General features: G+C 40.2%; 2 protein-coding genes across 6 annotated transcripts; one reads left to right on the top strand and one right to left on the bottom strand.

Annotated features, from left to right (window-relative positions):
* Nucleotides 1-1,316: 1,316 nt before the first annotated feature.
* Nucleotides 1,317-4,866, top strand: c23h14orf119 (chromosome 23 C14orf119 homolog). Of its 4 annotated transcripts, none has more exons than XM_071361302.1 (4): nt 1,321-1,553; nt 3,113-3,160; nt 3,494-3,904; nt 4,039-4,866. In XM_071361302.1, the coding sequence occupies exons 2-4, from the start codon at nt 3,122-3,124 to the stop codon at nt 4,210-4,212; spliced, it is 624 nt and encodes a 207-aa protein (XP_071217403.1). In that variant the 5' UTR covers nt 1,321-1,553; nt 3,113-3,121; the 3' UTR covers nt 4,213-4,866. The 4 variants fall into 4 exon arrangements, with proteins under 4 accessions (XP_071217406.1, XP_071217403.1, XP_071217402.1 ...); XM_071361301.1 differs by having other exon boundaries at nt 1,384-1,633; XM_071361304.1 differs by lacking the exon at nt 1,321-1,553 and adding an exon at nt 2,256-2,369.
* LOC139550419 (putative leucine-rich repeat-containing protein DDB_G0290503) lies at nt 4,867-25,948 on the bottom strand. Of its 2 annotated transcripts, XM_071361299.1 has the most exons (46): nt 25,793-25,948; nt 25,505-25,635; nt 25,092-25,121; nt 24,023-24,047; nt 23,676-23,744; nt 22,637-22,726; nt 22,437-22,505; nt 22,252-22,335; nt 21,891-21,977; nt 21,619-21,702; nt 21,382-21,456; nt 21,127-21,216; nt 20,929-21,015; nt 20,732-20,821; nt 20,528-20,617; nt 20,279-20,368; nt 20,063-20,125; nt 19,822-19,884; nt 19,600-19,668; nt 19,404-19,487; nt 19,199-19,285; nt 18,958-19,041; nt 18,755-18,823; nt 13,777-13,866; nt 13,607-13,669; nt 13,393-13,485; nt 11,270-11,359; nt 10,962-11,051; nt 10,746-10,808; nt 10,198-10,260; nt 10,021-10,089; nt 9,836-9,913; nt 9,644-9,730; nt 9,422-9,505; nt 9,139-9,207; nt 8,937-9,026; nt 8,686-8,775; nt 8,471-8,560; nt 6,749-6,838; nt 6,539-6,628; nt 6,373-6,435; nt 6,231-6,293; nt 6,004-6,150; nt 5,810-5,851; nt 5,680-5,715; nt 4,867-5,577 (listed from the first exon to the last, which is right to left on the bottom strand). In XM_071361299.1, the coding sequence occupies exons 1-46, from the start codon at nt 25,866-25,868 to the stop codon at nt 5,027-5,029; spliced, it is 4,077 nt and encodes a 1,358-aa protein (XP_071217400.1). In that variant the 5' UTR covers nt 25,869-25,948; the 3' UTR covers nt 4,867-5,026. The 2 variants fall into 2 exon arrangements, with proteins under 2 accessions (XP_071217400.1, XP_071217401.1); XM_071361300.1 differs by lacking the exons at nt 13,393-13,485; nt 13,607-13,669; nt 13,777-13,866.
* Between the last annotated feature and the right edge of the window lie 432 nt (nt 25,949-26,380).

The raw sequence follows: 26,380 nt of genomic DNA, 5'->3' as shown, positions 1-26,380 counted from the left end.
CACTAGGTCACACGACCTAGGAGCTATTTAAATTTTACATTTGGAAACAATAATGTAAAATCTTGTGAGATGAAAATTGACAAACTAAAGGGTGTGCAATATAGAAGAGTAGTCAGTGGACATTCTGAACCTTGTTTGAAGTAAGTATGTCACATGACCAAGGAGCTATTGAAATTTAAATAAAGTTTTAAAAAGTTTGTACTTTGTTCACGCTCCCTAACTAATTCAACCAGGAATACAAGACGCTGCTCACACACATGTTTATTAGCTTTGGAAAGCAAATTAATGTCTAAATCGTGAAAATAAGACCTGTGCAATGTTGTGCGCATTTTTTTCCAACATCATGACACTTATTTGGAGTCTGTGGCTCAAGTGGTTTGAAAGCTATTAAGGTTTGAAAGCGCGAATATCCGTCGAATATCGAACTTGAAACTGTCTTTACCTCGGTGGAGTTTTTGTATGGAGATCACTGAGTTTGAGTTTTTACCTGACAAAGTCATGTTAGGATATATATCTGTTATCCTGTTAACTTTTGTGCCGAATCCACTGCAGTGTTTATGGTCATGTTGCAGAAGTGTGTAGGAGGGTGATTCCAAGATGTGGGAAGTGTGCAGGAGAGCATGGGACAGAGTATTTTGTAGTTTTGGTGGATACAATTGTGTCAACTATAGGGATCCTCATGTTGCTGGGGATCGGAAGTGTCCGGTGCAATAGAGGCAGGTTGAGGGGACCAGAGTCAGAATAGTGCAAAGGAGTCGTATGCGGAGGCAGAGAAGAAAGTAGAGGAGGATGGGTCAAGGGTGAGAGATCTGGATAGGATCCTTGTGAGTAGTAAATCTGTGCCAGTACAGATGGATAGGCCAACGAGTGATATGCCTCGGTAAAGTTGGCTTCTTAGCATTCATAGCAATGGCTATCCACTGTACCGCAGAAATAGAACGTAAATAACAGAAAATAGATGTTGTGGTGGCAGCTGCAGATAAGTATTTGGGTATACAAGATTTGACTTTAGAAGAGTTACAGGGTGTGTTGAGTGGTGGTATCCTGTCCTCTCAGGTCGTTGGCATGGTGCAGGAGCAGATAGGGTCAAGTAGTGGAATGGGGTAGTGGGTTTTTGAGTGTAGGTTTAGTTGGAAGGGGGTTTTATTTTTTTAAATGAAATAGTGGTATAGGTGTAGTGTTAATTGATGCTGCAATGTTTTCCTTTTCCCCTTTTATATGTGTGTATCACAAAATGTAACGTGTTTGACCACACACACTACCGCACAGTAGGTGGCGGCATGCACAAATAAAATGTGCGAACGCCATGATACCAAAGAAGAAGAATACAGGGCCATAATTGCTGCAGCATGACTACAAGAGCGTCCCGGCCCTGCAATACATAAGCAACTCGCTGTCTGCATGACACTTGTCGTTGATGCTTTTAGGTAGACAAGGTCGTCTCCAACATCCTTCATTAACACCCGTCCGACTTTGTTACTGTGTAGGTATTGGTACGCCTCCGAACTTAAGTTGCTCATCGCCTTACCATCGCAAGCTACGGATTCAACAAAGTAAGTAAATATGCTACCGTACGTGATACAAGGCGACTTCTTCACGTCATCTTCCCAACCATCAATTACGGAGGGTAAAGGTAGGCTAATATTACCCTTTTTGATCTCCGTCAGGTTGTGTTCCCATATCATTATTAGTTTTTGCAAGTTCTTCATGAATGTTTGTTTACTTCGAACCGGAAATAACGCCCATAATTCGCGGAAGGCATCATGGGACACGGGAAACTCATGCATAGAACAATGAGCTAGATATTTCACCGGATGTATAAATGTGAAGCATCCGGTTGGCGTTTCCACTCACGACCAAAAGTGAGAGGAAGCCCAGTGGCCAACAGTGGGAGAAGGTGGAACATGGCTTTTGGCCGACATTCTGATAATTTACTCATCGGTGAAACATTTGATCTCAATAGTTGTTGTTTTCGTCTCAATACAGTTTGTTCCCGAAACTAGAATCTGTTACGAACAGAGTGGACTAAGTTTCGTAGACTTGACCCTTTGCCAAAATGTCCAAAAATGGCGTTGTTTAAGAGTGCAAATGCGAAATGCGAATTGAGTTATTGTACACGCAGACTTCAGAGTATGCGTTCCCCAACTGGGAAATGTACGATAAAACGCGCCAATAAGATTGCGCTAGCTCGTACTTGGCTCTGCCCACTATGGCTCATCTGTTCCCATTTGAAACGACAGGCTGTGGTCTATCTTGGTTTAGTTATTAAAAATATTTGGTGCCAGTGCTGCTCGGCTCAGTTGGAGGTTGCAACATGTTGAAAATAATAACGTGACTTGTAAAAAAACAAACAAAAAAAACGCTTAATGGTGAGGAATAATGTGTTTAGATATCTCAGCATGTCTGGTGGTTAAAAGTTGTTAATTTTCCATATCAAATGTTACCGGCGTTCGGTACACAGCTAACTAACTACCATACAAGGAAGTGTCATTACTGTCTAGCTAGCTACTGTAGCTAGTGTTGTGGTCGAAGCAGATAGAATGAACACAAATAACTGGTTACGATAGCCAGGTATCGATATGACATGATCGAAGGGGATGTCCAAGTTCGGTGGTAAACTAGCCCTTGATCATGACTCAGTTCTATTACACATACAAGTAATTGGACGAAGGCGTATTCTGTGGGGTGGGAGATTTGTTAAGAGCCACGTCGCTTGTGGTACGGTTTTGGAAGCATAAGGACCTTCTTTCATATAGGCCACAAACAATTGACCAAAAACAAAAGGTGAAATTGATACACACATTTTATAGGGTTCCCACACAGACATATTAACATGTTACAGAGCTTGTTTACGGAAGCCAGAGTTGACTACCAATGCTAATGAGCTATCTACATCTCCGAACACTTGTGTGTAAATGGAAGTCAGGCGGCACAAATGTTGTCCCTGGAAAAATAGTTGGCTGTGTTAAAGGCTGTGTTAAAACAGTGTACTGCACAGGATGTTTGTGGCACCTTAATTGGGGAGGACGAGCTCTTGGTAATTGCTGGAGTGGAATGGTATCAAACACATGGTTTCTATGTGTTTGATGCCTTTCTATTTGCTCTGTTCCAGCCATTTATTATGAGCCGTCCTACCCGCAGCAGTCTTCTGTGGTGTACAGTAAGTGTGTTTTACATTTGTGATTTTATTTATTTCAATTTTTTCTGTGAATTGAAAGTAGAGGAATTTGTTTCTGGGAATTGATTCACGTTTAGATTTAGCATTTGGCTGTTTTGGCTTGCAGAGCCAGTTTGCCCTTTAAACAGAACATGTAAGGTCCTTGGACTAAGGATTAACATTATGCTCAATTAGTCCAACATTGGGCTAGGTGGTAACTAACACATCCTGATCCCGTAACTATTAGGCTAGCTAGTTGGACATACCATCTCATCTGTTTATGTAAACATGACATGAGACATTTATTTACCATGTTTTTATTCTGTTTTTCCAAAGATGTCCTGGTTCTTCCATGTCAATCAAGGCTCAAACCAACAGCCCCCTGTCATGATGCCCCCAGCTGCTGGTGCCCTGTCTAGCAACACACTGGATACAGCTAACACTGCTGGGCAGGGTTGGCTCTGCACACAGTCCAGTTCGTCTTCACCCAGCCTGGCAGACTTTCCGTCAGTACCACAGGGTTTAGTGCCTCCCAGCTTGGAGAACCTATCTTGTACCTCTCTGAAGTCAGCGGCAGGCAGAGAGCCCCTACCACTCTCCTACGTAACTCTTCAGGAGCAGCGTTGTGTATTGAGCTGGTTCTTGAGCTGGAGCACTGCCCAGAGGGAAAGGTTTCTGCAGGACCTGTTGGGGAAAGCTGTGCCAGGGAAAGTGTGCACCCTTCTCGAGTCGCTCAATACGCTACAGGTACAACCCATCCTGCTATCACAATTATTTAATGGTTTGTCCTACAGTTAGTTACCAGTTACTAGTAATGTAACAGTCATGTCGGTCTCATTCTCACGGAAACCTCGCCACCATCTGTTCCTTTCTGATTCTAGGTTAAGGACAGCCCACCAAATATCTTTGAGTGCCAACTGCGCCTCTGGACCCAATGGTTTGAGTCATGGAGTGAGGAGGAGAGGAACAGTTTCCTGCACATTCTAGAAGAGAGGGACCCAATCTTTGTTGCCGACTTCTACAGAGGTGTAGCTGGGACAGCAGGCAGGGATTGAGGGATACAGGAGAAGAGGGTGTAGAATGGATAGGCAATGCGTGGGTGGAAGCCAGGAACAAGTTAGGTTGGAGTGGTACATAGGGAAGCATATGTGTGGAGACAGTGAAGAACAGGCCTGTGGTTAAGAGCATTGGGCCAGTAACTGACAGGTTGCTGGTTCGAATCCCTGAGCCAACTAGGTTAAAAATGTTGATGTGCCCTTGAGCAAGGCACTTAACCCTAATTGCTCCTGTAAGTCACTCTGGATAAGTGTTTGCTAAATGACTAAAATATATATGTACAATCTTTTTGTCTGGCTAGGGCTGAGATGAATCTAGTAACATATGAGAAAGCCCTTGTAGTATTGATACATTCTGTTGACCACATACTTGAGGGTATTACAGAAGTCGGACTGAATAAGGTGAACGTATTTATTTAATTCTCTATTACAAAACGAATGGATAGATGTAATATCCTTATTGATCAACCTTTTTCCTCTTCTCTCAGTGCAGTTACACCATGGCTGTGTTCAGGTAAAATGGAGTGAGTGTAGACTAGAGGTAGATAAAGTGAGAGACCAGGTCCAATTCTGTTACCAGTGGGAATGCTTATACTTCTGTAATGATCTTGAACAGTTTTCTACAATGCCAGAAATAAAATGCCATTTCATAGATCAGGTGCAATATTTTATTTGATGAATGATTGAAAATGCATAATTGAAATTACATCATCTTGAATCAATACCACAGAAATAATTACATTTAAGATTATTTTTTGTGAAGGAAAGCAATGTGATTTTTATACTGAAATTAATTTGATGTCAAATGCATTCTCTACTGTATCCATGACACTGAACCAACAGGAGTTAAGACAATCGGACCATCATCATTACTCTCCAGACAGGTATTGAAGAATGGATATAGTTTATCTGTGAATCTATTACCTGTGAATTTATGGAGAAGAGACCTGGTATTTGCATTGTAGAAAGAGACCTCTCCCTTCTTGTAGTCTAATAGTATTCCAAACTTCTGGGGGAGCTCAGGCAGCTGAATATCAAGTGGCCCAGCTGCAAGGGCTTTGAGCACACCTTGTTTTGTCAAGATTATGGTCCAGTAGCCTTCTGCTGGTTTTAGTTTCAGCTGCCCCTTCCTATTAGCTGATCCTCTGGCAACTCCGATGTTGTAACATGTCTTCCCAGCCACTTCAACCTCCCAGTAATTTCTCCCCCTGTTAAACCCAGTCTTTCCAAGAGCAGCAAGAGACAAGTCATACCGCCCTGGATTGTTGGGGACATTCTGTCGCTGTTGTGCTACAGACATTTCTGTCTCATCCGTTGACAGAATGATTTTAGGATGGGCTGTGTCCGGGTCTAAGGCCACCTTAGCTGTGGGTAGAGAGGAATGGATATAGTAATGGTCTCTACTGCACAGAGCCAGACATTCATGCAATATCCATTCAATGTTTGTCAATTATCTTCCAGACTTACTGCTATGGACAATCGTTTCTGGATCTACCAGAAGATCTAAGAGAGGAGTGCAACCCAAACACATTGTATTAATTCACAATAAAAGCTTCGACATGTTTTTGTCTGAAAAAGGTAAAAATACACATCTTACCTTGTAAATTCATCTTGAGTTTGTCATTCTCCTCTTGCAAACCTTTATAGAGTGAAAGAAGGGGAGAGACGGCAAACGAGACAACCCCTCAATTACAGTAATGAAGGCTATTGTTGAACTCTTTCACATGTTCAGTATTTGGTTTACATTATCACTGTCCTGTTGATTGGTCACAGATAATATGAATATCTCACTCTTATTTCTCCCCTGTAGTCTGGCATTGTCATCCTTGCTGTCTCTGAGTTGCTGCTGCAGTCTATTGAAGGCTGCCTCCTCCTCTCGCAATTGCTGCTGCATTTTAAGCAAGTCCTCTTGGTTTTGATCATTTTGAAGCTGTACCTCTGGGTGATAAATGTTGTTCAGTACACCACATTCAGCAAATCATTTAAACTCTATACATCTATTCAAAGGACAATCTCACCTTTGCACCTGTGCTGGATTTCATCACATTCCATTTTCATTTCCTTCTGAAATTTCTCCAGCTCTAAAGAGATGGAAGAGAGAAGTTAAAATATTTTCCCCCAAGATGACCAGAAACGATTTCAGGGACCTGTGTGTCACACCTATGTTTTTGGAGTCTAGTCTTGCATTCAGCTTCTCTTTGGCCTTAAGTTGTTTCTGTAGCTCTGGTAGAAGGAAAGCAAAATTAATCATAATGACAAAAGAGAATGATTTCCCAAACCCATGTATTTTTTAACACTATTCAACATAAATGGAACATGGACAAACCAGAGATTTCTGATACACTTTTATCTTTGGCTTTTGAAGCTTCCGTTTGTATCGCTTTCATTTCTTTCTGGAGTTCAATAATCTTCAGAACTGAAAGAACAGAACAAAAAGGCACTGTGTAATTCAATACTAACATCAAACAATGGTATTCAATCTTTTAGAAGATTACAAATGTTTAATGACTTCTAATAACTACTCTTGTCAACATACTCTGTTCTGCATTTTTGGCATCTACAGCCCTCAGTTGTGTAGTGTTTTCTTCAAGCTGCTTGCTCTTCTGCTTCAGTAGACTCTGTAGATCTGAGGAGGAAAGATATTTATTTACAGTGCAGTTGGAAAGTATAGCTGTATTCTAAAATGGATTACATCATTTTCCCTCATCAGTCTACACACAACACCCCATAATGACAAAGCAAAAACTAGTTGAGAATTTTTAGCAAATGAAAAAATATAGATATCACATTTACTTAATTATTCAGACCCTTTACTCAGTACTTTGAAACACCTTTGGCAGCGATTACAGCCTCGAGTCTTTGTGGGTACGACGTTACAAGCTTGGCACACCTGTATTTGAGGAGTTTCTCCCATTCTTGTCTGCAGATCCTCAAGTTCTGTCAGGTTGGATGGGGAGCATCGCTGCACAACTATTTTCAGGTCTCTCCAGAGATGTTCGGTCAGGTTCAAGTCCGGGCTCTGGCTGGGCCACTCAAGGACATTCAGAGACTTGTCACAAAGTCACTCCTGCGTTGTCTTGGCTGTGTGCTTAGGGTCGTTGTCCTGTTGGAAGGTGAACCTTTTCCCCAATCTGGAGGTCCTGAGCTCTCTGGACAGGATTTCATCAAGGATCTCTCTGTACTTTGACCCATTCATCTTTCACTCCAGCCTGACTAGTCTCCTAGTCCCTGCCACTGAAAAACATCCCCACCGCATGATGCTGCCACCACCATGCTTCACCGTATGGATGGTATTGGCCAGATGATGAGCGGTGCCTGGTTTCCTCCAGACATGACACTTGGCATTCAGAACAAGAGTTCAATCTTGGTTTCATCAGACCAGAAAATCTTGTTTCTCATGGTCTGACAGTCCTGTCATGTGGGCTGTCATGTGCCTTTTATTGAGGAGTGGCTTCCGTCTAGCCACACTACCAAAAAGGCCTCATTGGTGGAGTGCTGCAGAGATGGTTTTCCTTCTGGAAGGGTCGCCCATCTCCACAAAGGCTCTTCTCCCCCGATTGCTCAGTTTGGCCGGGAGGCCAGATCTTGGAAGAGTCTTGGTGGTTACAAACTTCTTCCATTTAAGAATGATGGAGGCCACTGTGGGGACCTTCAATGCTGTATAAATGTTTTGGTGCCCTTCGCCAGATCTGTGCCTCGACCACAATCCTGTCTCGGAGCTCTACGGACAATTCCTTCGACCTCATGGCTTGGTTTCTGCTCTGACATGCACTGTCAACTGTGGATCATTATATAGACAGGTGTGTGCCTTTCCAAATCATGTCCAATCAATTGAATTTACCACAGCTGGACTCCAATCCAGTTGTAGAAACATCTCAAGGATGATCAATGGAAACAGGATGCACCTGAGCTCAATTTCGAGTCTCATAGCAAAGGGTCTGAATACTTATGTCAATAAGGTATTCCGTTTTTTATTTTTAATAGATTTGCGAAAAATTCTGATAAACATTTTTCTCTTTGTCATTATGGGATATTGTGTAGATTGATGAGGAGCATTTTTTATTTAATCCATTTTAGAATAAGGCTGTAACGTAACAAAATATGGAAAAAGTCAGGGGGTCTGAATACTTTCCGAATGCACTGTATCTTACCAATTATAATCTCCCCTGTGTTAAGATAGCGTCCACTTTAAACTAAATGTTTCCCTTCGCATCAACCCAACAATACGTTCAATAGTATTTTAATTAAGCAAAATTACCTTCCATCTTGTCAGCACTTGTCCGTTTGAGCTCTGATAATGTTCTTTCTAACTCTGTCAGTTTGTTACGAAGTCCCATGATCTCTGCAACTGAAAAATAAAAGCATGCCACTCTGGATGAAGCATTCAAAAACAGAAGTCACCCTCCAAAAAATTGAGAAATAATTGACTTGTAGATTATAGATAAACTCCTTGAAACATGCTTGACAACTTACTGAGTTGTGGAATTCTACTGTCAGTTTCTTTCAGCTCGTCGTTCTTTTCATTCAGCTGGTCTCTCGTCTCCTGTAACTGATTCTCTAGCTCTGAGACACACATTATTTCAAATGTTATCCTCTTTCCACCACAAAGTTTTCTATCACACGGTATGCCTACAAAAAAGCTCTTAATGGTAAATATAAGGATAATAAACTTTCCAGCGCGACTAAGAGTACTGAGGATAAAGAAAAAGTACAATGGCACTCACCAGCAATCTTGGCCTCAGATGACTGATTGAACTCTAACTCTTGCCTCTGTAATCTTGTCACTTGATTTTGGAGTGCAATGATCTGCAGAACTAAATGAGCAGGGATATGCAGGATGTCACAACATTCAACATTTGAAGCAATGTAGAATATTCAAATCACGATTGCAGCCAATCCTGAAATGATAAGGCTTTTCACACTCACTCTGTTTACAGTTGCCATTGTTCTTCTCCTCGATTGTGGCAATCAATGCATCCAGTTCATTCTCAAGCGCTGTGGACAAGAATAATTGAAGAGCTTGAATGTTACAAGCATAATGGGATTTGAAAACTCCATGAATGGGCTAAATGCAGTGTATTGCCATCACACCATCCTATATGTCTACCAGTGAAGGACTATCCCTTTGAGGAAACATGATAACCATTGTTATTGGTCTAACATGCTGAACACATAGACTCCTATGTTCTTCAGAACGCCTGCTACTCACCAGCAATCTGGTCAAAGTTTGTCCCATTGCTAACTCCTTTCTGCAGGTTCAAGATCTCATTCTGTATTGCAATGATCCTTAGAACTGCAAAAAACAAACAGCTTAACAATTTGAGGAATATCATATACAGATAAATACTGAGCAGGCTGGACCTAAACTGTAAAAGCTGTCTGTTCAAGTGAAAACGGACTATATAAAAGGAAAAGGCTAAAAACGACTAACTATTCTCTGGTTGAGGAGCGTTATCCTCCAGTTCCTGTGTTTTCTTTGCCAGTTCTTTGATCTTCGCATCCAGCAACTTTTGGAGCTCTGAAAGACGAGGAAAAATCATGACTGGATCAATGCTAACATATGTAGATATTTCGAAACAAACATGATTTGCTTTAAATAATGCGCGGCAACAGGGATACTCACCATTGATCTTAGCTGCAGAAGTCACAGTTCTCTTCTTTAGATCGTCTACCTCATTAGTCAGGGTCCATACCTCAAGAACTGATAGAACACATTGAAATGATCTGAGTAGTATTCTGAATCAGAAAAATAAGCGAGACTCCTCGCCTCATTCATCTGTGGGCACTAATGTATATTCATCTGCTCACCGAGTTTATCGTTGTATCCAGTTACATTATCCAGTTTATTCATTGCAGAACCAAGCTTATCTTGCAGACCTGTGAGAGACCAATACAAATCAGCTGTTGACTAGGTTCTATTGAATAGGGTTCATATCATTTAGATCACTGTGTCATCAGCAAAAGGTAGAGAGAGGTGAAGCTCACTGTCATATCGGTCCTGGAGTCCAAAGCACTGTGCATCCTTATCGCCCAGCCTCTTCTCCAGGTCTGGTTTGAGAAAAAAATTGACTGATTGTCACGCCCTGACCATAGAGAGCCCTCGGTTCTCTATGGTGTTTAGGTCAGAGCGTGACTAGGGGGGTGTTCTAGTCAGTTACTTTCTATGTTGCTGATTGGCATGGTTCCCAATTAGAGGCAGCTGGTAATCGTTGCCTCTAATTGGGGATCATATTTAGGAAGCCCTCTCTCCCACCTGCTTTGTGGGATATTGTTTTGAGTGAGTGCATGTAGCACTATGGTACTTCACGGTCGTTGTTTGTTTCTTGGTTTGTTTAAGTTTCACTAAAATAAAGATGTGGAACTACAATCACGCTGCGCCTTGGTCCGTCTCTTCTCACGACCGTGACACTGATGAGACGTGTGCTTCTGTTTCTTTACCTGTAGTTATGATTCAAGCAGCTTTGCTCATCAAGCGTCTAGTTACACAAACTGGTGAACCAGACTAATATCAGAAGGACCTGATCTTGGCTTACCTTTGTTCTGGGCCTGACATCTGGCGCTCTCTTCCTCTCTGGCCTCTAGTTGTTCCTGAAGCGCTGTAATTCAATTACTAATGTTAACATATTATTAGATATATAAGGTACATATTCAAAGAGTGTATGAGTCATATTTTAATAAGTTAATGATATATTAAAAAATCAACAAAATAATGATATATTTATTATGCTTGATGAAGTCCAAACACTCACCAGTAACATCAGCAGCAGTTTCATTGAATTGCTGAGATGCAGCATTTTGTATGTCTCTGAGTTTCCTTTGTAGATGAAGAATTTGCATAACTTCGAGTACAAACAAAGGTAGTGAGTTACAGTATTTTAAAGTGGCACTAAATAAATAAAGGTTATCATGGAACTTTTAGATAAGTCTTTGTTCTGTTGAGAACAAGGTAAAAAAAAAAAAAATAGGTACTTAAGCAGCATGTTCATTATATTCAAAATATGCAGTGGGCTATTTTTAAAACAGTCGTTGGCTATTTCAGGTTACTATAGTAACTCACTCAGGTAAGAATTCTTGCTGTCTTTCTTCTTCAGTCTTTTTATGTTCTCCTCAAGCTGCCTCTCGCTTTCCTTAAGCTGTGTTGTCAGCTCTGAGAGATGGAATTTAAAAGGTTATATCGCAACCTGAGAAATCTGACTCATAATTAATTCTACTTTGGGCTCTTTTCAATCTGTCACTGAAGCATTTCAGATTGTGCGCTAGAAATGTAAAGGTAATTTCTGATTGAGCCGACATATGCAGCATTTACCATGAATGCTGACACGAACATTACCTTTAAATTTCAATCAAGTTGTAACGCTGAATTTCCGCAATATGGATTGAATATATCCCTATATTTATATACAGTACGAGTCAAAAGTTTGGACACACCTACTCATTCCAGGGTTTTTCTTAATTTTTACTATTTTCTACATTGTAGAACAATAGTGAAGACAACAAAACTATGAAATAACACATATGGAATCATGTAGTAACCAAAAAAGTGTTAAACAAATCAAAATATATTTTATATTTGAGATTCTTCAAAGTAGCCAGCCTTTGCCTTGATGACAGCTTTGCACACTCTTGGCATTCTCTCATCCAGCTTCATGAGGCAGTCACCTGGAAAGCATTTCAATTAACAGATGTGCCTTGTAAAAAGTACATTTATGGAATTTCTTTCCTTCTTAATGCGTTTGAGCCAATCAGTTGTGTTGTGACTTTAGTATCTGTGATCTATATCTGTTTGTATTAGTTACTATGCTGTTACTAAGCAGTAATGTATTACGGCAGTGTTATGTTACTACACCTAATAGGAAATGCACACGCGCACTATTGGGCCGGGGCTGTAGAGCATGAGAGGTTTTGACTAAACAAAACAAACTGTACTCCCGTCTCCTGCCTGGTCATTTCTCCACAACACAAATATTACTGTGACAAGGTAGAAGTGATATACAGAAGATAGCCATATTTGGTAAAAGACCAAGTCCATATTATGGCAAGAACCGCTCAAATAAGCAAAGAGAAAGGACAGCCCATTATTACTTTAAGACATGAAGGTCAGTCGATCCAAAAAATGTCAAGAACTTTGAAAGTTTCTTCAAGTGCAGTCGCAAAAACCATCAAGGGCTATGATGAAACTCGCTCTCATGAGCACCGCCACAGGAAAGGAAGACCCAGAGTTAAGTTCATTAGAGTTACCAGTCTCAGAAATTGAAGCCCGAATAAATGCTTCACAGAGTTCAAGTAACAGACACACATCAACTGTTCTGAGGAGTGAATCAGGCCTTCATGGTCGGTTTTCTGCAAAGAAACCACTACTAAAGGACACCAATCAGAAGAAGAGACTTGCTTGGGCCAAGAAACACAAGCAGTGAAAATCTGTTCTTTGGTCTGACGAGTCCAAATTAGAGATTTTTGGTTCCAACCGCTGTGTCCTTGTGAAACCCAGAGTAGGTGAACGGATGATCTCTGCATGTGTGGTTCCCACCGTGAAGCATGGAGGAGGTCTGATGGTGTGGGAGTGCTTTGCTGGTGACACTGTCTGTGATTTATTTAGAATTCAAGGCACACTTAACCAGCATGGCTACCACAGCATTCTGCAGCGATACGCCATCCTATCTGGTTTGCTCTTAGTGGGACTATAATTTGTTTTCCAACAGTACAATGACCCAACACAACTCCAGGCTGTATAAGGGCTATTAGACCAAGAAGGAGAGTGATGACTGCTGCATCAGATGCACGGGCTCCCACAATCACCCAACCTCAACTCAATTGAGATGGTATGGAATGGGTTGCATCGTAGAGTGAAGGAAAAGCAGGTAACAACTGCTCAGTATATGTGGGAACTCCTTCAAGACTGTTGGAAAAGTATTCCAGGTGAAGCTGGTTGAGAGAATGCCCAGTGTGTGCAAAGCTGTCATCAAGGCAAAGGGTGGCTATCTTGAAGAATCTCAAATATAAAATATATTTTGATTTGTTTAACACTTTTCTGTGTTCCATATCTGCTATTTCATAGTTTTGATGTATTCACTATTATTCTACAATGTAGAAAATAGTAAAAATAAAGAAAAACCCTGGAATGAGTAGGTGTGTCCAAACTTTTGACTGGTACTGTATATGACACAGTTTTATTGATATTACCAGTGATCTTGGCTTCAGGATTTTCTTCTTTTAGCTCTGCTATTCTCTTTTCTATTTCACTTATTTGATTCTCAAGGTTTGACATTTTTGGACCTGAAATGAAAAATGAAATATCATTTAACTCTGTGTAACTGTCAGACATTACAAATAAAAAATATTTGTCTCCTGAAGGAAACTGTGTCAGCGGGATGGATCCACTTAGTCTGTTCATCACCCTTTCCACTCTGCTCAACCAGCTTGGCCAACTGCTTCTTATCCTCCAACTGCTTCTCCAGCCCTAACAGAGATATGAAAAAGAAAAGGACCACCTGAAAAACTAAGCCTTTTACGTAAAAGAGAAGTATCTTGAATCACATTAAAATAGTGAATAGAGATGACACTTACGAACTATCTGGGCTGCGGTTGACTGACTGAGAGCTGACAGCATTCTCTGTAGGTTGACCACCTCACTCTGTAATGTGGTTATCGTCAGAACTAAAAAGTAGAGGGAGATGAAAGACAGACAGTCAATAAAAGTGTTGAGCTCCCATAATTTAATCTTGCCTGAAGTAAACATGACGAGCGCTACCATCACACCCACTCACACCATGTCATTTCAACATGGAGAATTGGGTAATATTTTGTAGATACGTTGATCAATGAGATTCCAACCTATTTCACCCATTCAAAAAGACTGCCAAAAGTTTGTTGAATTACCAATGTGTTATCACTGCACTTTCAACCATTTAAAAGCACAACAAAGTTCAAATGGGAATACAATGTCAGATATTTTGTTTATAACAACTTACTGTGTTATCACTGTGGTTAATCTAGTATCACAAACAAATAACCTGTTTTGCAGTTAATATTACATTAAGTACACGGTGCAAATGATCAATGCCGTTTCAGATTCTGTACAGATTATTATAGCAATTGTGAAGATTTCCACAGACCTGTGACCCTAAACATGCACACTTTTTATGATTACATAAGAATACATTTATTGTTACAGTAACCTCAAAATGTGGCCATGGATGTCTTACTTATTTTAAGGTTGAATAAATACATACAGTACATCAGTTTTAGGGCATTTACTGTCTTACAAAAGTAGTATTGAATTGTGTTTGGTTGACAACACAACCAAATATCAACATTTAAAGGAGATGTATCTACTGCTTGGATAGTTAGATCTGAGCCCCTGGCTGAATCCTATTATTTTATTTTTTATACTTTTATTTTTGGTTGAGATGGAGATGTGAATCCAACATACCCAAGAATAGTAAAGCCCCCTTTACTGGCTCAAATAGCCGACCAATCAGCCTGTTGACAACCCTTAGTAAACTTCTGGAAAAAATTGTGTTTGACCAGATACAATGCTATTTCACAGCAACAAAAAAATGGACACTTACACAAATAACTGATGATTGGTTGAGAGAAATTGATGATAAAATGATTGTGGAGGCTGTCTTGTTAGACTTCAGTGCAGCTTTTGACATTATCGATCATAGTCTGCTAATGTGGAAATTGAGTAAATTGAGGTGACTGAACGGATTGGAGTAACCCTGGATTGTAAACTGTCATGGTCAAAACATATTGATACAACAGTAGCTAAGATGGGGAGAAGTCTGTCCATAATAAAGCGCAGCTCTGCCTTGACAACACTATCAACAAGGCAGGTCCTACATGTCCTACGGGCCCTAGTTATTCATTCCTTTTCCATTTTAGTAGGCACGCTTATCCAGAGCAACTTTTTTATTTATTATATATTTTTTTACTTTTTAGTGATATCCAATTGGTAGTTACAGTCTTGTCCCATCACTGCAACTCCTGTATGGACTCAGTAGAGGCGAAGGTTGAGAGCCATGCGTCCTCTGAAACACGACCCCGTCAAGCCGCACAGCTTCTTGACAGACTGTTCACTTAACCAGGAAGCCAGCTGCACCAATGTGTCGGAGGAAACACCGTACAGCTTGCAACCAAAGTCAGCATGCATGCGCCCGGCCCGCCACAAGGAGCACTAGAGCGCAATGGGACAAGGACATCCTGGCCGGCCAAACCGTCCCCTAACCTGGACCGACTGTGCCCCGCCTCATGGGTCTCCCGGTCACGGCCGGCTGCAAAACACAGCCCGCGATGCAGTTCCTGAGACCGCTGCACCACTCTGGAGACCCCCAGAGTAACTTACAGTAGTTGCTCTGGGGGAATCGAACCCACAACCCTAACATTGCAAGCGCCATACTCTACCATCTGAGCTACATCATCACATCACATCATCACAAACCACTTGATTCCTCAATGTACTCAATTATTGTATTGTGCATTGTTTTTCTTCATGGTGATGGAAAGTACAAAACAGTAATGTACATTTAGGAAGACCCAGAGTTACCTCTGCTGCAGAGGATACGTTCATTAGAGTTACCAGCCTCGGAAATTGAAGCCCAAATAAATGCATCACAGAGTTCACGTAACAGACGCATCTCAACATCAACTGTTCTGAGGAGACTGTGTGAATCAGGCCTTCATTGTCGAATTGCTGCAAAGTAACCACTACTAAAGGACACCAATCAGAAGAAGAGACTTGCTTGGGCCAAGAAACACAAGCAATGGACATTAGACCGATGGAAATCTGTCCTTTGGTCTGATGAGTCCAAATTTGCGATTTTTGGTTCCAACCGCTGTGTCTTTGTGAGACGCAGAGTAGGTGAACGGATGATCTCTGCATGTGTAGTTCCCACCGTGAAGCACGGAGGAGGAGGTGTGAGGGTGCTTTGCTGGTGACACTGTGATTTATTTCGAATTCAAGGCGCACTGAACCAGCATGACTACCACAGCATTCTGCAGCGATAGGCCATCCCATCTGGTTTGCGCTTAACCTCTAATTCCTCCCAAACCCGGATCCGGGAGCACCCCCCACAGTAAAAAAGCTGACTAGCATAGCCTAGCATAGCGTCACAAGTAAATACTAGCATCTAAATATCATTAAATCACAAGTCCAAGACACCAGATGAAAGATACACATCTTGTGAATCCAGCCATCATTTCTGATTTTTAAAATGTTTTACAGGGAAGACACAATATGTAAATCTATTAGCTAACCACGTTAGCAAAAGACACCACTTTTTTTACTCCACCAGTTTTTTACTCCATCAGTAGCTATCACAAATTCGACCAAATAAAGATATATATAGCCACTAACCAAGAAACAACTTCATAAGATGACAGTCTGATAACATATTTATTGTATAGCATATGTTTTTTTAGAAAAATGTGCATATTTCAGGTATAAATCACAGTTCTACATTGCAGCTGCAATCTGAAATAGTGCCGAAGCTGCCAGAATAATTACAGAGACCAACGTCAAATACCTAATTACTCATCTTAAAACATTTCTGAAAAATACACAGCGTACAGCAAATGAAAGCCCAACATCTTGTGAATCCAGCCAATATGTCAGATTTTTTAAGTGTTTTACAGCGAAAACACAATATAGCATTATATTAGCGTACCACAATAGCCAGAAACACAACCGCATTTACCAGCAGCAAAGGTTAGCGATCGTAACAATCCAGCAAAAGATATATAATTGGACTAACCTTGATATACTTCATCAGATGACAGTCCTGTAACATCATATTACACAATGCATATAGGTTTTGTTCGAAAATGTGCATATTTAGCAGCACAAATCGTGGTTATACAATGTGATCAGTGGCAACAGGTCATGCATTCTGCCCGGCGCCATCTTGGAAAGGCACCTAATCTAATCAATAAATAATCGTAAACTTGACTAAAAAATACAGGTTGGACAGCAAATGAAAGATGCATTAGTTATTAATGCAACCGCTGAGTTAGATTTTTAAAATTAACGTTACTAGACATACAGTGTGCGTTACAGCCAGACTAGTGCCGCAATAATGGCGGACAAATGCGTTTACATTTTTCCACATAAATACGGAATAACATCATAAATAGGTCTTACTTTTGGACGAGCTTCCATCAGAATCTTGGGCAAGTGGTCCTTTGTCCAAAAGAATCGTTGCTTGGTTGTAAAACGTCGTCTTCAACTTCGGAATTAGCAGCTAACATTAGCTATGTGGCCACAACATGCCCAAATGTTCAAAGCGCAATACTAAGGAAATTCCGAAAATAGCAATATACTCGCATAAACTGATATAACTCGGTTTAAAATAACTTCGTTATGATGTTTCTAACACCTATATCGAATTAAATTACAGACGGATATAGCTAAGGCCGATAACTGAGCGTTTCAAAATGCCATCCTGAGGTCTTGCTTTGCGCAATGACGAACGACGAAAAGAGAGCTCCCTTCGTTCCTTGGCCTTTTATAAGCTCTGAGAACTACGTAGACACTCCATTCCACTTCTCATTGGTTACTGACATCCAGGGGAAGGCGGGTGCAGTTCATGTCGACCCATAGGATACATACAGAGCTTTAAACTGATCTGAGAACAGAGCCTCGTTTTCAGACCTTCGCAGTTCCGGTCATGAATTTCGCTGCAGAAAGAGTTCTGGTTCACCCACAGACATAATTCAAACGGTTTTAGAAACTAGAGATTGTTTTCTATCCAATAGTAATAATAATATGCATATTGTACGAGCAAGAATTGAGTACGAGGCAGTTTAATTTGGGAACGATAAATGTCCAAGTTGAAACAGCACCCCCTGTAGTGTCAAGAGGTTTTAATAGGACTATCATTTATTTTTCAACAGGAAAATGACACAACACCTCCAGGCTGTATAAGGGCTATTAGACCAAGAAGGAGAGTGATGGGGTGCTGCATCAGATGACCTGGCCTCCACAATCACCCGACCTCAACCCAATTGAGATGGTTTGGGATGAGTTGGACCACAAAGTGAAGGAAAACCAGCCAACAAGTGCTCAGCATATGTGGGAACTCCTTCAAGACTGTTGGAAAAGCATTCCAGGTGAAGCTGGTTGAAAGAATGCCAAGAGTGTGCAAAGCTGTCATCAAGGCAAAGGGTGGCTACTTTGAAGAATCTCAAATATAAAATATAATTTTATTTGTTTTACACTTTTTTGGTTACTACATGATTCCATATGTGTTATTTCATAGTTTTGATGTCTTCACTATTATTTTACAATGTAGAAAATAGTAAAAATAAAGAAAAACCTTGGAATGAGTAGGTGTGTCCAAACTTTTGACTCGTACTGTATATATATATATTTTTTATTATTATGAATTTTCAGGGGGTGCTGCAGCACCCTCAGCACCCCTACCTCCCGCGGCTATGATTCCACGTCACAATAACTTAACAAATGACATTGAAACAACGTTGAATTAACCAAGTTGTGCCCAGTGGGATGTTCAGCTTTCCTGTCCATCCTATTATCAAAACTCACCCAGTTTTGAGTCGTCATCGGCCTTGTCCTCCATTTCAGCAGTCAGGTCATTCAGCTCTTTCTGTAGCACTGTGCAAAAGATGTACAACCGAGTTACAGATGTGGTTGAATAATGTATGTCTCATGAGTGGTTTTACACTAAAATAATCAAAGTATTTCTCTGAAATGACCTTGTAATTAATTAAATGATTTTTTTCACTCACCTGCAATCTGGTAAATGTTGCTCTGAGTAGCCACTCCTTTCTGGAACTCCCATATCAGATTCTGCACCTCAATTATTCTCAGAACTGAAAAAGGACAACCACATTTGAAACAACCTGACTCGATTGAATTAACCTAAAATGTAGAATTAGTCTCATTTGTAATTCGTCAGTGTTTATTTATTATAATTGCATAGCATTACACGTGCTCTCTCAGGATGGGTTAAATCAGTGGAAAACTCACTCCTTTGTCCGTTTGAACTTTTTTCCTGCAGTTCGTTGCTCTTCGTTTTTAATTCTCGGTTCTTCTGCTCCAGTTTCTTCTGCAGCTCTGAGAGACAGATACAGTTCAAATATAACAAATTAAACCATGAGAGTTTTTCTTAACAGAACAACCCTTCTGCAGCGCATGGAGTAATGAGGGGGAAAGCACTGGCAGTGACACTCACCATCGATCTTGTCTGCGGCTTCTGGAGAAATTATTTGAGTCCTCAGCCACTTCACTTCATCATTCAGAGCCACGATACTTAGAACTGTTAGAACCAAAATGATCTACTATTACTGTACAGTAAACTGCTGTCAACTGTAGAAAACACAATGTACCTATTAGAAATTAGCAGAAACTGTCCAACTGGCCTCACTCACCTAGTTTGGAGATGCCTGAATTTTGACTGTTAAGTAAGTTTATCTTGTCCTCTAATTCACCCCTCACCCCTGTGAGAGGCACACACAAAACAGGCTTAGGATCATAAAGGGAGTTTCAACATCTCAGAATATCATGATGATGTGTGAGAACTAGTTTACTCAAAATGTTAAATGTTGAGGACATGTTCTGGCTTTAGTGATAGTAAGAAGAAAGAGTCTCACGGTCATATTTGTTCTCGAGACTGAAACACGTTGCATTATTCTCCTTCAGCTGTTTCTGCAGGTCTGTTTTAAAAGGAAGGAGCATAATCTATCAGACATTCTTATCAAAGTAACACAACAATCAAATCAAAAATGAAATGTAGAACACTGTGGGTTTTACACCTAAAGTAATGATTAGAGCAGACTAGCGCTGTAGGCCTGTAGTGATAAACAAGACAGGAACAGAGGAAGTGGTCTTTACCTTTGTTTTCAGCCTGAACTCTGTCAATCTCGTCCTCTTTGTCCTGAACTTGTTGCAGAAGTGCTGGAGTTCAAACAGTTCATTTTGATACACATTAGAAAATTAGGACATCATACTTCACACAACCCAATGAGGGTGTATTCACAGGAGAGTGAATTCACAGGAGGGTGCATTCACAGGAGGGAACATTAGAGATAATGACAATAAAGATCTCACCAGTGATCTGGGCTGCTGTTGTCTGCATCTGTTGTGTTGTTTGTATCTGTAAATCCCTCTGTTCCCTCATTATAGAAATTATCTTCATAACTGGACAGAGAGAAAGAAAATGAGCAAAGTAACAGGGTGGGATTATTTTAGTCTGTATCCCTTCTTCAAATCATATTTCATAAATTGTTGAAAATAGCTTTTGTATTTTCTGGACAGTTAGATATGATAAAAAATATCAAATCTTGCTGCTTCACTCACTCAGCTGTACGCTAGTCTCGTCCTCCCCCTTCAGTTGTTTCTTCCAAGCTTCTTGTTGTTTTTCCTTGTTGTTCAAAGTCTTCTGCAGCTCTAATAAAAACACACAATGCTTTTGACATTCTTCCAATCATACAAAATTTTGTGCAAAAGGGTTCACAGTCAGTGGTGCAACCAAGAACAATTACAAGTAGGGTTGGCATGTACCTGCATGTTGGGCATTGGTCTTCTTTTGTAGACTTGATATTTGTATGTTTAGGTTATTTATTGCATTCTGCAACGCTAAAATCTCCTCAGCTGAAATAATCAAGAACAGAGCAGTTAGTAGGACATGCAGAGACCCTAGATCCTATTGCAGCATATCTCAGTCTAGGATCATTATGGAGAGACACTTGTCCACTTACTTAGTTCAGTGTTAGTGTTGTTGTCAGGCAGTTGTAATATCTTGTCAATTAGTTGCTGGTTCATCTCCTTCAGTTGCCTCTGTTGATCTATTTTAAAAAAGCAATTTAGCTTTATCAGAGATCAGTTCAACTCAATGTCCAACTCGGGGGAGGGGGGGGGGGGTAATTCTGTCTATAAAATAATAACTATTTAGTCACCAGTAATTTTAGTTTTGGATTCCTCAGTGAGCTCTGAGATCCTTTTCTGTAGCTCTGTAACCTCATTCTCCAATGTGATCATCATCACCACTGAAAAGCCAAGAGAGATAACTTAGCAATGAATTTTGGAAGACATTCTCCTCTGATATTGTCAGTATGCTTTGTGAGATATCTTGTGTGAGTGGGCGTCTGTTTGCCCTACAAACGTTTTTTCCAGGTGAATCAGTTTCAGTAATCCAACCCAAACAAACTGACCTTTTTTGGAGTCATCACTCCCTTCGGAGTTGCCCTCCAGTTCATTGATCTTGGCCTCCAGTTGTCTCTGTAGAACTAGACACAACAATAGTAAAATTATTTGCGGGCGCCAGGCTTTTGGGAAAGGAAGAAGGAAACTATTCTATTGTATAAAGATACGCAAGGGTTTCAGTTTAAGTAAAAATACAAAACTGTCTGAACATTTCTAAATCTTGAGTAGTTTAGATTATACTGTACCAGTGATTTGGGTTAAAGTCTCCTGACTGTGATTTGTTTTCTCTAACTCCCAGATCTGGGTCTGCAGTTCAATAATCTCAAGAACTAAAAAATAACAAATGTCATAGTCAAGTGAAATTACACATGCATGTTTAAAATGTACAAAACTGCTATCCTGCATTCTTTCTGAGAAACTGGACTGAAAATGATTCCCTGATTCTGAACCAATTTCACACCATTCACCACTACTGAACAGTAACATGAATGCTGAAATAACAGGTTTCTTCACTTACTACGTTGAGCGCTGCGACTGTTCCTTTCCAGTTGTTCTGTTTTAAACTGCAATTGTTTGTTATTTTCCTCCAGCTGGCTCAGTAGGTCTAAAATACAAATACACATCCTTCATAAAGAACCAGTAAGGTAGTTGTTTACATTTTTATTTTAACACAGTTCAGAAAGGTACAAAAATCATTACCTTGATTTGATAAATTATTTTTTTTTCACTAGGTTTCATAGTGACTATGTGGAGATAACTCACTGCAGCAAATGACACATTGTAACAAATGTTGAACAGAGTGGAGTTGGAGGGTGTCTATGTCATTTTTAGGAACGTGGTTATGGTCATGGAGAAGGCATAATAAACAACATTCTTACCAGTGATCTTGGTGGAAGTTGAGGTGGTTGTGTTCTTCTTCTGTAGTTCATTCACTTCATAGGTAAGAGCTGTGATCCTCAGAACTGTAATGAGAAAAATAGGACAATTAAATAAATATGAGTGATAGGGTTTCTACCAGTAATCTAGCATCTATGGTAATACCAATCAAGTCAGCTCCACTCACCCAGGTTTCCATTGTCATGCGACATCTGTTCCAGTTGACTCATCTTATCCTCCAACTGAGCTTGCAGTTCTGTTAGATATATTATATTGTTTCAAGCATTAACAGTATTGTACCATAGTAGAGTTGTTCTATAAGAAGTTGTTTGACATATCCCCCTTATGACTAAAAGATAAGACTTGCAGTGGTGAGGTAACACTTACTGGCAATGTGATCTGATGTTTCCAGACCGCAGGTTGTAGACTTCACTCTCAACTGTCTCACTGTGAACTTCAGTCTAAACACTTCTTGTTCTAAAATGAATAATAAAGAGTTTTAGAGCCATTTAATTGGTCCCTACACTGGACATCGAATATTTGGTCTTAGATGCCCAAAATTAAATGAATGCTTATTGGTCGCATACAAAATTTTGCAGATGTTATCGCAGATGCAGCGAAATCATGGCTGGCTCTAGCCTTTTGGGGGACCTCGCGGGCAAAACATTTTAGTGGACCGCCCTTGACGGCAGAGATAAACAATATTTACGTTTTAAAGTTAATCTCCTGCAATTCTACACATTTTGCCATTAGGTGAAGAGAAAATGTTGCAGTTTTAAAGCAAGTTTTCTGCAGTTCTACAAATTTGGCCATGGGGTGGAGAGAAACATTTTTCAGTTTTGCAGCTAATTTCCTGCAATTCTACACATTTTGCTATGACATCTTTATGCCATGTTAATGATATCTGAGTGAAAGTGACTAACAAAATAAATGGGGGCACCCTGGAGGTCAGGACCTCTGGGCACGTGCCCTGCGTGCCCGGTCGGTATTCGGCCATGATCACTACAAGTTTAGATAGCTGGCTAGACTAACTTATCAATCTAAAAATTGTTAGCTGACATGGGTAATTGATGTCAGTGACATAACAAGGAAGTTGAGACCTCGACTGAGTTGCTAATAGTATTAAAAATAATGTTTTTTAGGTTCGCTTATGTAGGTTATGCCTGGAGCCGGCCCTGAGCGAAATGCTTAAGTTTCTAGCTCCAACAACGCAGCAATATCAAGCAATAGAATAACAATATACAATTAAGACACATCAGAACGAGCAATGTCAGAGTCCGAAATAATAATATTAGAAACATTCTGAGCAAATAATGTAAGTAATAATACAAAAAAATACAAAATACTGCAAAGTTGGCTAGGAGCTAGAAAAAGGGCGACCGCGCTGTAGGTGACATGTAGGAACAGCAGCAATACAACAGCTCACCCAGTTGAATGGTGTGGCTGGTTTTCTCCTGCAATTGTCTGTTTGTGTCCTCCAGTTGCTCTTTCAGACCTGTGAACACAGTTGTGTTAAAATAACATAGGTTCAATAGAATCATTTGTCACATCACATACAGGTCTCATCTATTCAGATTATATGATTACATGACAACACTCATTTTAGGTAGGCATATGCAACAATATAATCTATTATTACCACATTATGTATTTCAATCCCCCCCACCCCTCGCTGAATTGCTGTAAAATTGGTGAACAATGTGCAGCATCTTATGATACCAGTATAATAATAGATTTGACATGAAGAAGTGTTTGCAAAAGCAAGGTACTCACCCTCACAGCTGTTCACAACAGTGCACTGTAAAGAAAAATGTAAGTTGATCCCCCAAATTTTTGAATTAAGGCAACCAGCTGCCACACCATTTCTAGTTTGCTCAACTTTGAGGCAGGAAAGTTTTGCTAGCATACAGGTAACTGCCAAAATAAAGGAAACACCAACATAAAGTGCCTTAATAGGGCGTTGGGCCAGCATGAACAAGAACAGCTTCGATGCACCGTGGCATAGATTCTACAAGTGTCTGTAACACTACTGGAGGGATGCGACACCATTCTCCTATGATAAATTCCTTCATTTGGTGTTTTGTTGATGGTGGTTGAAAATCCTGTCTCAGGCGCCGCTCCAGAATCTCCCATAAGTGTTTAATTGGGTTGAGATCTGGTGACAGATGGCCATGGCATTTGGTTTACATTGTTTTCATGTTCATCAAACCATTCAGTGACCACTCATGTCATGCTCTGTGGATGGGGGCATTGTCATCCTATGGAGGCATAACCATGGTAGCCAAAATAATGGCCTGCCCTGTAGGGGAGGGCTGTATGTCTGCTAATGTATTAGCACAATGTGTTGTTTGTGTTGTTTAACTTCAATATGAAAATATATCATCAGCTGAACTATACAGTTTAAGTTGGATGAACTATAATATCGACTTTTGCTCAACTATGTAAACTATTTGTATATTGACACATGAATGTTGTAAAGTTGTTATTTTGTTTGAGTATATCAATGTTGTCCTTAGTCACCTCTGACTCCTTTCTAGTTCTTTTAAATATACCTTGACTAACTACAGACCATATAAACAGGTACAACAATCTCCCCAATGGGGAAAACAAATCCACTTGCTTTTTTGCTATATCTGTTGTAATAAATCCGATTATAAACTGGTCCCTGACAAGTAAATTGAAAAAAATTAAGTAAAATACAACTTCCCGAAAGGCAAATAAGAAGACATGTATTAATAAGAAGACTTGTATTTTAAGCCAACACAGTATATTAAGTAAAAACTTCTTGTGTAATCAACTTAGTTATTTGTGTTGCAAAGGCAAAGTTCATACAAGTTCTTACCTGACCAAGGTAGCCATTTGGTAGAGTGATCTGAAGGTAAGAAAAACAGAACATTACATAATTCTAACACCCAATTTCTAACCTAATCACATTGAACATTATTATCGGGCAAGTGGAAATCAGACAAACCTGTATGGACAAAACAACTGTCATATGCTACGAGAGAGGGACCACGCTTGGTTTAAAAATGTGTGTATTTTGGAGTAAGAGACAGAATGTATAAGGCTCTTATGTTGTTCCCTCTCCTCGCCCCAACCTGGGCTTGAACCAGGGACCTTCTGAACACATTAACAACTGCCTTCCCACGTAGCATCGTTAACTATCGCTCCCACCCCAAAAAATTATATCACCGATTGAAATACTACTAGGATGCACCGTTAACTAGCTAGCCATTTCACCCCTATTACACTTACATTGTGCTTCTGGAGGATTGCGTCTACATCCGTTACATGAGTTATTGGCCCCTGTAAGACCACAGGGGGATCTACATTCTTTATGTCTCTCTGGATGCGAGGTTGCAAAGCACGGCCACCTTCATGAGGGACTGACAAACAAAACACATTAGTGTTCAATGACTGTCCTTAACCATTTAAACGACACATAGAAATGTATATATTGTATTCTATTGCTATTATCCAATATCTGTCTATGCTGTGAAAATAGCTTGAAGCAATACATTTTCAAACTCAGTTGTGTCTTACCATGTCTACTTAAAGAATCCTGAAGGAGACAGGGGAGAAGGAGGCAAATTAAAGTTGTCTGTATTCTTGCCATCATTCTCAGACAGACTTATGCTCGTCCCACAGTCGTCTAGCTTTTATAAAGCTGGCTGCTCCCAACGTTTGTTAAAGTTTCTCAATACTCTTCTAAAGTTCTCATCCAAGGGGGGAGGGGAAGAAGTATCCAAGATACTCTCCAACTAATTTAAACATTGTGTAATTTCGACCTATTTCCAAAGCAGGAAAACAGAGAACTTGACAACCAGCCTAGATTAGAGCAATATTAGAGCAAATAGTCTTATCAGAAAATAGTCTTGCTGACGGGAAACAGGAACAGGAATCCAAAGTTCATATAACTGATATGTTATATTAACCAACCAATGGGTAGCGGTCTGGTTGTGTCCACACACTCATCTGGACAAGGGCCATGGATGTGCAGTAAATTAAGGGGAGCTGCTGGCACTGGACGATTAGGGACAAACAATCACGGTTTATTCATTGCATACTGAACAAAAATATAAACACAACATGTAAAGTGTTGGTCCCATGTTTCATGAGCTGAAATAAAAG

The sequence above is a fragment of the Salvelinus alpinus genome, chromosome 23 (genome assembly GCF_045679555.1).
Source record: "Salvelinus alpinus chromosome 23, SLU_Salpinus.1, whole genome shotgun sequence".
In the NCBI taxonomy this organism is placed as follows: Eukaryota; Metazoa; Chordata; class Actinopteri; order Salmoniformes; family Salmonidae; genus Salvelinus; species Salvelinus alpinus.
This window is presented reverse-complemented; position numbering and strand designations above follow the sequence as displayed.